The sequence below is a fragment of the Labrus mixtus genome, chromosome 17 (genome assembly GCF_963584025.1).
Source record: "Labrus mixtus chromosome 17, fLabMix1.1, whole genome shotgun sequence".
Classification (NCBI taxonomy): domain Eukaryota; kingdom Metazoa; phylum Chordata; class Actinopteri; order Labriformes; family Labridae; genus Labrus; species Labrus mixtus.
Genome location: NC_083628.1, coordinates 19,811,451 through 19,824,749, shown reverse-complemented (window position 1 = coordinate 19,824,749; position 13,299 = coordinate 19,811,451). Strand labels below are relative to the sequence as shown.

General features: G+C 41.2%; 1 protein-coding gene across 1 annotated transcript in view; it reads right to left on the bottom strand.

The window, feature by feature from the left end:
• dcc (DCC netrin 1 receptor) overlaps positions 1-13,299 on the bottom strand; it is a 240,628-nt gene that overhangs the window by 55,189 nt on the left and 172,140 nt on the right. Inside the window, exons 16-18 of the mRNA XM_061060638.1 lie at positions 11,302-11,397; positions 3,076-3,314; positions 1,025-1,163 (exon numbers count right to left, since the gene is read on the bottom strand). Coding sequence (XP_060916621.1) covers positions 1,025-1,163; positions 3,076-3,314; positions 11,302-11,397 — 474 coding nt within the window. The remainder of the gene's footprint in view (positions 1-1,024; positions 1,164-3,075; positions 3,315-11,301; positions 11,398-13,299) is intronic.

The window sequence follows — 13,299 nt, the reverse complement described above, 5'->3', positions numbered from 1 at the left end:
GAACAAAGGTTTCCCAAACAACCCCCTTACTTTTAGTGTGTCAAAATCACTTTCAATAAAGCCTCCAGAGAATAACTGTCAATTCTCCCCATATCAGTGGTAAAAGAAGTTGAATAAAAAAAATAATTATAGATTTACCAGAACTCATTAGAAGTCAGTCTTAATGGAGAGAAGCTAACTGACATCAGCCGTTTTATGCATTCCCATCAGGGTCTCAGCCTGGTATCAGCCTGTGTCAAACTGAATTCATGCAGAGTTTAAGTGGCCATTATACGTAAAAATCTATTGTTTGATGCTGCAGCTTTCTTTGCCGATATAACTTTTTGTTTTTTGTGCTAAACTGTGGTTAATCATTAATTCACCAAGATGGGCATGTTTGTGTCTGCCTGCATATAAATATATATACTGTATATGGAATGCACACTTTTTAGAGCCAGTGAGCACAGTAGAAAGAGCAGAATTTTTCAAAGGTTGGAGTGCTGCCTACGCTCTGGCTGCTGTTTCACTTGGGTACTGCTGAAGTCATGGCTTCAAAGCATTTCCAATCCAAAAAGAAAATACTCGGGGAAGGAACCAGATGACTCTCCAGTGCTCTTGCTTTTTTGTGAATACAGTAAGATTGCTTTGTGACAAAAAATGTGTTTGAATGGGGTGGGATGAAATCTGAGTTAAGGGAGGGACAAGCAAAGCAACCTTGAGCAGATTTGGACTGGGGAGTGGTATGAACCCTGTTAGTGGAGATTGGTTTTGTAGATGAACCCTCATTGCAGCCCAGATACTTAAGAACTTTACGAAATGGTACCTCATATTGTATCACATACCTCGTATCGTAAATCAATGGAAGAATCCTCTGAGTATTCAGAACATGCCACAAACCATCAACAACTTAAGATCTGCTTCTTTTAAGACTTTGCTTTTGGGTTTAAGTTAGCATAACGTTTAGGTTAGGATTTCATGAGAGGAGATGTGTTGTGCAAAACATTACAAGGACTGAATTAGACCTATGAGTTTATGAGGGACTTACCTGCTTCATACGTTGTGGCATGTGCCGTCATACTCCAGGTGCTGGACTTGCGGCCTTTGGTTACCATGACAGCAAACTCGTACATGGTGTTTGGCTTGAGGCCGGTGACTGTGTGACTCAGCGCTGTGGTGTCTGCAGACTGAAAATAAAGTAAAGATTTACAAAAAATAAAACTTTATCATGAAATTAAAAGTATCTCAGAATTAACAACTATGCCTTTCAATATCGTGTCTGTCAAGAAATCTTTCTGCCCTTGTTATTGTACTTGAAGATTACATCTATCAAAGACTTCAAACCATCACTGATAATTAGCAAACCCCAGTAGCTCCAAAAACTTTTGTTTTCTCTTTTCACTTGAAGATCAGGCCTCCGTTTGTCCTTGTAGCACTAAAAAAATCCTTTTACTGAATCTGACAGGGAGAAAAAAGAAAGAAAAGACTCTCCCAGCTGAGCTGCATCAAGGTGAGCAGACGGTCTGCCCTTGTATAGATTTACTATTTCCAGTGTTTTTGAAGCTGAGTTCACATTATTGTCAAAGTTTCTTTGCAGTTCAGAGTTTGAGTGGAAAAATTACATCTCAGGGGGTGAACGGTAGAAGATGACAAGATTGGTGAAGGGTGTTATTTTGTTTTCAGACAATAAAAAGGATTCCAGGTTATGTCGGACTTCAGAAATGCTCTTTTTGGACTGTCAAACAATTGACGACTTTCTGTCAGCTGATAATTTTCTTGCCATATCTATTCATCAGTTTAAGATTTAAACTAAAGGGGGGGGGGGGGGGGGGGGGGGGGTAATTAGGACGTGTAGTTTTCCCCTAATCTGGTCTTTTTGCTGAGCTGTCTGTAACCGTGGTGCAGGGAGAGGGCCCTAACTTTAATTTATTTCAGGAAGCTACAGTGTCGACAAGTCTAACTTTTAATTCCTTCTCAGCTGCAAATCATACAGCAAGTCGTGCGGTTGCTGTGGTAACTATGGAGTATTAATAAAGTGAACTTTAACTATAAGGAAGGGGGAAATATGAGACATGTAAGCTTAAAGTTATGTATTAAATATTGGACACATTATTATTCACGTCTGTCTGCTTCTAAATATTGAGCTTGTCAAAGAGCAGAGGTGGAACAAGTGAAGTCCCAAGTCATGTCCAATAAGTCTGAAGTGAAGTCCAAAGTAAATATGGAAAGTCCCAGTTAAAGCCCAAGGCCGAGGCGAACATCTACCAAGTCGACTCCACAGTTTAATGTGTAATAAATTAACGATAGGCAATTAATGAATGACCAATTTATGATTGGTTAGTCATCATTATCCAAGTCAGGACAGGTAAGTTCCAAGTCAGGTACCAAGTCAAGGAAGGTAATTCATTAGTCAAAAAATGAATTTGTAAGAGCCAGGAAAGTTTCAAGGCAGGCAAGTAAGTTGTAAGTACGTTACCAAGTCAAAACACGTTGTTTCATTTAAAGTGGCAGGTCAGACAAGTAAGACAAGGTATGTAATTCTTATGTCAGAACCAGGTGAAGTTAATAATCAAGTTAGGCAGGCAAGTTGCACAGCATTTACTAAGTCAGGGTAGTATATATCCATCAGTAAAGTACCAAATCAAAGCAGGTGAGTCCAAAGTCATGGCAAATTAGTTTGTAGTCATAGACCAAGTCATGTAACGTCCGTTCCAAGTGCAGTACCAAGTCAATGCAGGAAAGTCTCAACTAAGGCAGGAAGTGCTTTTGAAGACTTCTAAATCATGGTAGGTAAGTCAATCATCAAGTCAAGGCAGGTGGGTCATTAACGAGGTAGCAAACAGGTAAATCCAAATTCAGGCAAGAAGTCAACAGGAGTAAGTTTCAAGTTAGTACATGTACCCTGTCAAGACCAGTATGTCCAAGTTAGGACAGGTTATTCCAAAATTTAGCCTTAAATACAAGTCTGATAAAAATTCTAATCTTCAGCCTCAGGGAGCATATCAGGTCCTTCGAGGATAATCAGATTGGTGTCTTGCATCTTGTTAGTATCCAAATCACGCCCAATTGAACTTATAATGGTAAAAGGACCTCACATACCTTGTACTTTCCACTGGTGGAGTAGCTGGTCTTCCACTTGACGGAGTAGTACCGGACCTCAGACGCCTTCTGGTTCTTGGTCATGGAGTTGTCGGCCCAGGAGACGCGTACCGAGTCGGAGGACAGAGCCACTGCTTGGACCCCTACCGGTGGGATCATGGGAGTGCTGGTGTCTGGCATGGGAGTGGGGTATTTATCAAAGAGGTGGAAGAGGTCATCCTCAGAGGGGTCAATGGGGTCTGAGGGGGGCATTGATGGTAACCATGGCGTTTTGGGATAATTAATGAAATCATGGGTGTATTGAAGAATGTGTTGTAATGAAGATTTGTATACGAGGAAGAGTGGCACAAGCATTTATTCAGAAAAATAAGTTTGTTATGTGGTTACCAAGTACGAAAATAAGAACAGGACAAATACATAAGGTGACGTGCGAGTTCAGGAGTGACATGCAGCATGCGGTTATGCGATTTGAGAGGTTAGATTGGAAGAGAGAGTGGATGGATTTGGAAGTGAAAAACAGGAGAGAAAAGAGAAGAACAAAGGCAAACGATAAGAAGAAAGTCATTGTTAACAGAACGTAGAGGCTCAGATCCACAGAGTAGGGCTTAAACTAAAAGCTGGAAGACAACACCTGCAAGTCCAGACCTTTTAGGGTTTAAACATTTCCAATATCCATCAATATTCTCTACTCTTCTTTGAGTTTTCTCCAACTGCAGTGGTTTAAGTTGCTTATATCCATTGTATGATTAAGTTGGACACTCTTGTTCATGCAGCACATGAAAGCAGGACAGAAAATAGCATGTTAGCAGCCCACGTGTACAGCAGCTGCTAAGAGCTGAGTATTGTATACCTGCCAGTACTTGTTATCCCATATGTACGAGCAATTGATGTCAAGGCATGCAAATCTCTGCAACTACTTTGGTAAGTAGAATTGTATCATTATAGCTGAAAATGAGGGCTACACAGCTATGAAAATAAGACTTCAGATTGGTGCTTTTGCCTTAATGGCCCATGAAAATAGTTCTTACAAATATAAACCAACATTTGAAGAGCAATCTCTGATAGCATCGTATGTAAATGCACCTCATGAATAATGCATTCCTTTATGTGCAAACAACGATAACATGCTTCACATTGCAGATCTCAATTATTTATCACTTGCAGATGGATTGAGAATTCATCGCATGTGAAGTCGCCTTTTACATCGAATTCGCATGAGAGTTTGAGATACAAGCTTGCCATCTGGCACTGTATTGTTATCCAGGCTTTATATCTGTTCACACAATGTTGGCTTCTGTATATTTGTACAAATGAAACCCATCTGTGTGGATCTGTGTCTCCAGCCAATCAGAAAGTAGATGCTGCCTTCAGGTGCTTCCAGAAATACAGTCGATTGGAGCATGTTGGTTGGAACCAAACCAACACCATTAAAACAAACAATAATGTCTTTATTTTTGGGAATAAAATTAGCAAGCAGTAGAATGGGTTATGTTCTTTTGTCACGTAGCATCTTTTCACCCCACAGGATCATTAAATGTAAAGCTGGAGGAGCACTTGAAGGAAGCAGAACATGAAACAGACACTGACAGAGAGCTGGATCGAGCCAACAGAGAGAATAAAATATAAAAGTTGCTCTGCTGATTCCAGCCCTGAGCTCTCTGATCTACTGATAGTCAGACCTATTGGAAGCAGAAACACAGTTAGTGACAGAGACAGTTTTAAATAAACACAGATTCACTAAATCGCTAAAAGGAAGGGCAGCTCTATTAAAGGTGTTTGTGTTGCATTAAGTACATTTTATTATACACAGCACATGAAATAATAGACCTAACAGCCTCTCTCATCCTGGACAAATGGGAGTTAGATCTCACTCATGGAAACGCCATGTTCTGTTTTGAATTCTGACCTTCTGGCCCTTACAGAAATCTCTATAAACAGATAATCAAATACATGCAGAATCTGGGACACACTTTTGGTTGTCTGAAGCATTCTTTCATTCTAATACTTTTCATCCACTTGCATTTCAGAACACTTTGGTTGAATGCAGGAAATCAGTAATGAAGAACGCAGTGACCCAGCTACCATCAATGGTCACCCTACGACAAACTTAACTAGAAAGAGACATCTGCACGGGGTCGCCGACTTAGCTCAGTGGTTAAATTGTGTGTCCTGTGAATAGAGGCTAAAGCCCTTGAAGCGGTGGCCAGAAATGAGACTTTTACCCTTAGCCATTCACCACATGGCATCCCCCAATCTCTCATCAATGTTTCCAACCTCTTCACTGCTGTTCTTTAATTAAAGGCTTGAAAAGCCACTTATCTCAATAACTGCAGCTTGCAATCTGAGGTTCGACATTGTCTCGACACTCCAACTTCATTCTTTTTTTTTTTAAACTGCTAGTTGGACTGTAAATAAAGGCAACACATACAGTATGTGAGGCAGTCTCGGTCAGAACTCCTTTGGTGGAAACCAATGGCTAAAACGGAAGTTTTCAAAAGTTGGCTCTCGCTTAGCCATTGTTAGACAATAGCCGAGGGGTTTAGTGACTGCCTTAACATTAAACTGCTAAGCATGATGACAACCTGGTACAGAAGAGATGGTTGTCTGGACAGATCATTTCTATGTTGATAACATCCGTTTTCATTTTATAAAGGTTAAAACTTATGCATAAAATTTTGATAATTATGGGGCGGGCTAAGCTGACTGACAGGTGGAGGTATATTCGTTTTTTGCCAGGATGCTTAAGGCCCACCTCAGCTCCACCTCCTCGTCGGCTTTCAATGGGTTTGAAAATGTCTCTTTGGAATATACTGTAGTTGATGTCAGTGAGACTACGTCCATGTTTTATACAGTCTATGGCTAGAACTATCCAGTCAGTGGATGTAGACATCTATGGGTATAAAAGGGACAAATCACCTTAGCCTCAATGTCAACTATCCGCTGATTATAATGACAGGAATGGAGCCACAAGATCAAGTTCCCATCAATTAAATGATGACTAAAACTAATAAAACGAGCAGAATTATTTGACTGTAACATTTAACAGGGTCAACCTCAGGAAAAAGCTATGGTATGATTTGACTCACTAACAGAAATTAAGCTACTATGTTTTTGTTTTTCTCATTTTTAGACTCGGATTTGATATTTTTGCACCTGAACATAAAACACTCGTGGTCTCGACATTCAGCACGAGTTCATGTGACAGCAGCATCTGTCCTGCTCACCGTGTTGTGTCTGCAGTCTCAACGAGACACCTGAGAGAATCAACACTGACATCTAATGTGCTGCTGTTCAAGAGAGATGTACAGCTGCAGGGGACGAAGCAGACAGAGAGACTGATGAGAGAAGGAGAGTGAGAGAGAGAGAGAGAGAGGGAGAGAGAGAGAGAGAGGGAGAGATAGATAGAGGGAGACAGAGAGAGAGAGAGAGGGAGATAGAGAGAGAGAGAGAGAGAGGGATTGATGAAAGAGGTGTTTGGAGCTGCAGGGCGAGCTGCAGCAGCCGGTGTCGTGGTTAAACTGGTGGTCCAGCATCACAATAAAGCTCAAGTCAGGACAGAATACTGATGAGGATGGAGGACACACCTCCTCCTCCTCCGCCTTTTTCCCTCTCCTGCATGAATCCCTTATTCTCCAGCCTGACATTCCTCCTCCATCTGCTCACTTTTTGGCCCTCCTTTCCACATTTTCCGCTCCACCCTGTTTTTCTTTTTCACTTTCACCATATCCTGCCTTGCTCCCTCTTTTCCTCAGTCCTCCCTTACCTCATTCCCTTGATCCCTTCATCCTTAATCCCCCTTATATCACACATCTCCTTCTCCTCTCTTTTTCCTTTATTCCTCTTTCTATAACCTTTTCTCTGCATCACTTCTACCTTTTGCTCTCACTCTCTCGCTCCATCATTTGGTATTGCTCTTCCTTTCCCCCCCTCTCTCCCTCCTTCTCCTTCTCTCTGTCTCCCTTGGTTGATTAAATGACGGCGTGGCGGTTGGTTGAGGATCAGTTCTGTGCTGTGCTGTGCGGGCGGCGAGGCGAGGACGAGGCAGTATATTAACGAGGATCCGACCGTTAACGAGGCGTTTTTAAAGCTCTCGTAAAAAAAAAACTCTCCAGCAGCCTGCCGCAATAAAGTGACCCGAGCCAGCATGACAAGACAGAAAGTGTGTGTGTGTGTGAGTCACTCTTGATGACCTTGTCAGAGTAGGAAGAGGTTTAGTTTCTGTTTCAGCCCTCAGGGTCTCATCTTATCAACTCCTGACTGTCAGTCTGAAACTGTCTCTCACTACACAACTCCACATATTTTCAGATATCTATGCAGAGCTCCAGGTGTGTCATTAACGTCTGTAACACTACAGGTGTCCAATCTACATGTAGAGTGTTTACATGTTTTATTTTAAAACATCTGTCCACATCAGACTTCCCAGGGTACCCGGTGTCACTGATGTCGCATGTTCATGAATACTCAGTTTTAGACTCTAATCAGCACTCACACCGCTCAGACAGATTGTGGTCATATTATAAAATTTGTTTCCATGTGATATTCTGTTCAAAGTTTTTTCCTGGTATTATTTGTGCAAGGATGTAAAAAAAAATTCTTTACTATGATGATAGCATAGAAACCTTTTTGTAACAAGCATTCATGTTGTTTCTCTTGGCATTTACAGCTATGCATCAGAATAATAATCAGAATAATTTAATAATTATGCTGCCTCCGTTTAATGCCGTTTAATGCTCCCATTGAAAGCCCTCAGGTGACGATAGTTCTGTATGAAAGCCTTTTACAATCCCCTGGAGTGCAGAATATGCACACTGTAATGTGGTGCTAAGCTATTTGCACTTCTGTGCAGAGCTGCACGCCGCCTATAATCTTCTCAATGGCTGTGTTTTTTTCTTCTTTTTTTTAATCATTTTGTTGGTAATGGCAGTGCTTAGGCTTCCAAATATGTCCATAACTTCTTCATGTTTAAATGTTTAAATTTGATTCCTAAATATTTCAGCCTTTTTCTAAAGAAACTGGACACTGATGTTCGCTTGTCAGAAGGCATGAGGTCATCATTTTAAGATGATTCGGATGTATGAGTAATTTTATGAATCAGAGAAAAGGGAGGCATTGTTCTAAATTTATTTTTGGATTTTATTCCTTTATTCTGGTAGGACAGGGGATAGAGCAATGTGTCTAATTCTTGTATAAAGATCTCCACGTTAGTCTACAAATCTTTACCTCTGGATGTGTCTCACCTGTTTGGTTCACTTAAAACAAACTCAAGACCATTTGGGCTTGTGTGAAAGCTGATGCGGACCAAACAAATGGGGCGAGGCTGCTTGAAAAGATGGATCGCTGTCTCCCTTTTTTTAAAACTCTGGTGAGGTTTGTTTGTAGTGAGAACATGATCCGACCTCGCCCGACCTAACTGCAGGAAGAAACCGTCTGTTCTGGGATTTTTCCTGCAAGATATGCCGACCAATCAGAGAGCATTTTCCTGACACATCGCACATTTTGGACCTCTTGTAAAATGTCTCTGTGTGAACACAGACCAAACTTGCAGCAATTGAACAAACCACGATTCAGACCAGAGCAAACGATCTAGAGGTGTGAAAACGCCCTTATTAGTGCCGGAAATAAATCCTGACACGTTTCTAGAACTCCAGATGTTACATATTCCTACAGACCCTGGATGTTTTTAAACTCCTCCTAATGTCTGTATCCGGAGACTTCCAGATGTGTCTACAAATCTTTATACCTCCACATTCAGAACTTAGGACACACATCTAAGCAATCCAGATGTTTTCCCTGCAGGTTGTATTTTGTCTGTGTCTCCGTCCTTTGGCACCAAACTTTCATTCTTTCCTCCTCTCTACATCCCTCGCCTCGCCCTCTCCCTCATCCTCTTATATTCTCCTCTCCATCATCATGCCCACTTTGTCTCCTCGCTCATCTCTTTTCTCTCCTTGTTGTTAATTTATTTTCCTTCCTCTGCCTCCCTCCTCCTTCCATGAGCTTTTATTAAAGTCCATCAAATGTCTCTCTCTGCCTCTTCTGCCCCTCCCTCAGTGAACCTCATTCACCCCCTCTCTTCCTCGTCACTGTATTAAAATGAATCACAATCAAAGACAAAAGAGCATGAGTTAATATATATATATATATTAAAGTTTCTCCATGAAACATGTATGTGTAATGAAGGTTAAGAGTCCGCAGGAGAGCTGAGTGGTCTGTGCTGTATCATCACATCATGAGGGGGTGAAAGTCTCAGAAATGTGGCACTTTTATTTGAGTAATAAAGGATTTATGCCAGCTGCAGGCAGCCGGGTGAGCGGTGGAGGGCTGGCTGTTTAATTCATAAGATGAAACTTGGCTGGGAGTTGGATGCGTTTCATTTATCTCACTTCCACGACTCATAGTCTGCAGGAAGAGCCTCCCCCCCCCCCCCCCCCCCCCAGAAGTTTACTGAAACGTCTAATTACTGCGCAAACACAGCTACCAGTTTACTTCATGTCAAACACACAGAGTCAGGCTGGGAGTGATGAATATTTCAGGACACCGTGCTGTTTCATTGAGATCGAGCTCGAAACGTCAGAGTATCACTTTAAATGATTTCCTCCAAAATTAAGAATACAAGTTCAAACCAGAGGTTTCCATCGTACGCATTTCCCACAGCTTGTAAATATTAAAGACGTTGATTGGATCTGTTGAATATTGACAGAAGAAATCAAATATAGGATATCCCTGCTGTGATTTCTAACAGGGTTTCTGTGTCTACCCCTCGGATGGCTTCAGGGGATAATCCCTCGCTGCAGCTGACAAAAGCAGAACGTTTTATCTTTATCCTCTCTGAGTGGTTCCTACATTCATGAGAAAAGACATTACAACAGGACTCCACTGTTCATTTTCTCCTGCAGAAAAAAAGGTCCCCAATCTTTCTGTCATTGGAGCCCTCTACATGGATCTTAGAAAAGCTTATGCAGCCTTTGAAAAAAAACAACAGCTTTAGTGTCAAAGTCAAAATGAATTTGAATAGTTTTCACTGATTAAATCCCTTAAAGGTAAACTACCGCACACTGTCTCTAACTTGCAAACATATTGTTGGCATCGTTTTGGTACTAGACCTTCATCAGGCAAACCGTTTGTCAAAATGGGCGGGACATCTTAAACAGGAAGTGGCTTCAAGCCTGCAACCAATCATCTTTATGACGTCAGTGTTTGTCAATTCTGTGCATTTTGGTGACTAAGGATAAAAAAATGATATACGTCTACTTGTCCATTTTGAATGTTTCTGATTTAGTGTTGGGATCATTATTCACTTTTTGGGACCTTCTGTGTCCTCTGAGATAAAATTATTGCCTCTTTAGGCTTTCGGACGTTTTTTGATGTATGTGCTCAACCAGGAAGCTGATGTTTATCTGTTTGTCGATTTGTTGATTCAGAGCTGACGTCATGATGATGATTGGTTGCAGGCTTGTAGCCACTTCCTGTTTAAGATGTCCCGCCCATTTTGACAAACTGTTTTCCTGATTAATGTCTTTGTACCCAATCAATGTTTGGGTGCAAGTTGCAAAACAGTGTTTTTGAGGGACACATTGCTCTCCTCCTCCTGTCTTTGGAAAAGGATGTGAGAAGGTTTTTGATCAAATCCAAACAGAATGGGCCACGCTTGTTCTTTTGTATAAACTATCCAGTGAGTGTGTTATTGTGATTTTATCTCATATTGAATTTCGACAACCTCAGAGCAGACCTCGTGCCTAGCCTGAGATCTTTGGCCCAGACATCAGGCTGGGAACAAATGCTCTAATACGAGGTCCAGGATAGTATCATGACCAAGTGCCCCAAAGATGGTGGGCGGCACAGCTAGCACTCTGTGACTGCATTACATTTTATCTGCAACTTAATAGGCTGAGAGAAGAGAAGCCTGCACACTAAAAAGTTTTTATTCCATCACAGCGTTTCCACCATGAGGTCTTCTTCAGGTGATTATTGTTTCTCTTCTTAACTATGATCACCTGAAGAAGACCTTCTGCTCTTCATGCTGGTGCTACACTGTAATAAAGAATACAGAACCAGCATTGACACTAGAAATTAAATTACATCACTGTTATTAATACCGCTGCGGCCAAATGAGCGTACATTCCCTCCGGACTGATACAACACCTCTGCTACATTAATCGTGTTTGATCACATCCACACTGTAAGTAACTGCAATGATCCTAATCAGTGAGACGTGTGTGACTGTACCTGTCAGAGATCGAGTGACGGCGCTCTCATACAGAGGAACTCCCTCTCCAGCGTTATTGAACGCCTTCAGGGAAATCACGTAGTGCGAGCTCGGCTCTGTGAGAGAAGGGAAAAAGAGAGAGATATATTTATAGAGAGGGAGGCACCGCGAGTCATTCATCATCAAGTACAAAACAGAGCATTACCATGCTAAGAGGTAGCTGCTGAGATAATAATCATACACGGTTTTCTTCTTGAACGACAGCCGAAAGTTTTGCAGAAGCTTAGATTGTTGTCATGGTGATCATTTTCTTTAAAGGTTTATTTTTGGACTTATTGTAGAGATAAAAAAATGGATAGGGTCAGGGAGAGAGCGAGTGGGGATTGACATGTGAGAACGAAGCCACAGGTCGGATTATAACCCGGACCGCCCTCTTTGAAGACTACAGCCTCTGCACATGGGGCGTGAGCACTAACCACAACACAGTGCTTTGGATTTGAACCTGGGCCACCCGCTTGGAGGACTATTCCTCCGTACAGTGCGCCACCAGCGCCCCAGTTTTTTTTACTTTATACTGAAACAACTGCAAAAAAAGGAGCACGCTCGACAGTCAATACAGTTTCAAGTGCACGACCGCAACAAGACTAAAAAAGAGACTGAAAAGGCAGCGCACTAAATGTGCTTCAACTTTCCTTTATCTGTTTAAGATGGACACGTTTCATCACAAGGCCTTCATCAGTGTTGGGGCACTTCATGCATTATACTCGGACACATTAGCAAAAAAAAAATATATAAAAAATATTTAAAAAATAAAATAATAATATATATATTTTTTTCATTTAATAATAATGATTCTGACTGATCCATTTTTTTTACGATACCGCTACACGCTACACCAGAGATATATCCAGCAATTCAAAATAAATAAACAAAGGCACAAGGATATAATTGAATATGATCATATTAAAAGATATTCATGCAGCGGTGTGACCCTGCGGCCACTCTGCGCTCTGATGCCATGATGCTGCATGTTCTCCGTATGCGGCGTCAAACCTTCATATCAGTTAAACAAACACGCTCGCTCTGCTCCCCAGACGCTTCAGCATGTGAATTAATGATCACCATGAATTATAAATGCCATGTACATATGTGCACTCGCTCCCATGTGTGCATGCAACACACCGTCTGGATTTTATTTTTTCATTACTCTTCCATTATGAGACCTGAGACGGGAAATTCCATCTGCGGATTTATAAAAAATAAAAATCAAGCAATTTGTTATTGTCTTCTTTGGCATGCAAATTGCTTGTTTCGCACGCTGGGGAGGATGTTTTCTCCTTTTCAACCTTTCACAATTAGATTTCCACCTCAAGCAGCTTTCTTATTAAATTCCCTTTAAATTATTGATTGTAATTAAATGGGGGGGATTTCATCATCATAATGAATTAATGCAACAGGGGAGCGCTGCAGCGTCAATATTGACACTTCGTTGGCAGCAGACGCAGCTGCAGTTATGGAGGATGAAAATATCAAATATTGGATTTGATAAGCATGTTGGAGACGTGAATTCATCGACTGATTAATTACTTTTTGTGAAAAGAGAAAATGTTTTGGATTCTGGTGGAGAAAAACAGTGCAATTAATCCTCTGCTCATCTCCGTCGCTCCCTGAAGCCGAAAACTTTGACTCAAGAGGTCGCTGACATCACGTCACCTTCTGCTTTTAGAGACACCAGAAGCTGATAAAATACATGAACATCTCATGGGTACACTTTAAATTAAGGTCACAATATTCAACAATAATTCCTTGTTAGCATGCTAATAAGTAGCATACTAGCTGCTTATTAGTCATTATTAAGGGATTATTCTACATGACCATCGTCTATAGCTAATAGGTTTAACATGAATTATGATCTTCATATGACTTGCTATAAGGTCAAAGTAAGCACCTCCAACCCCCCTCCACTCGCTTTCACTTGAAGGCTTTTAGCGTAAACGGCGGATAAAATTGTCCTTTGC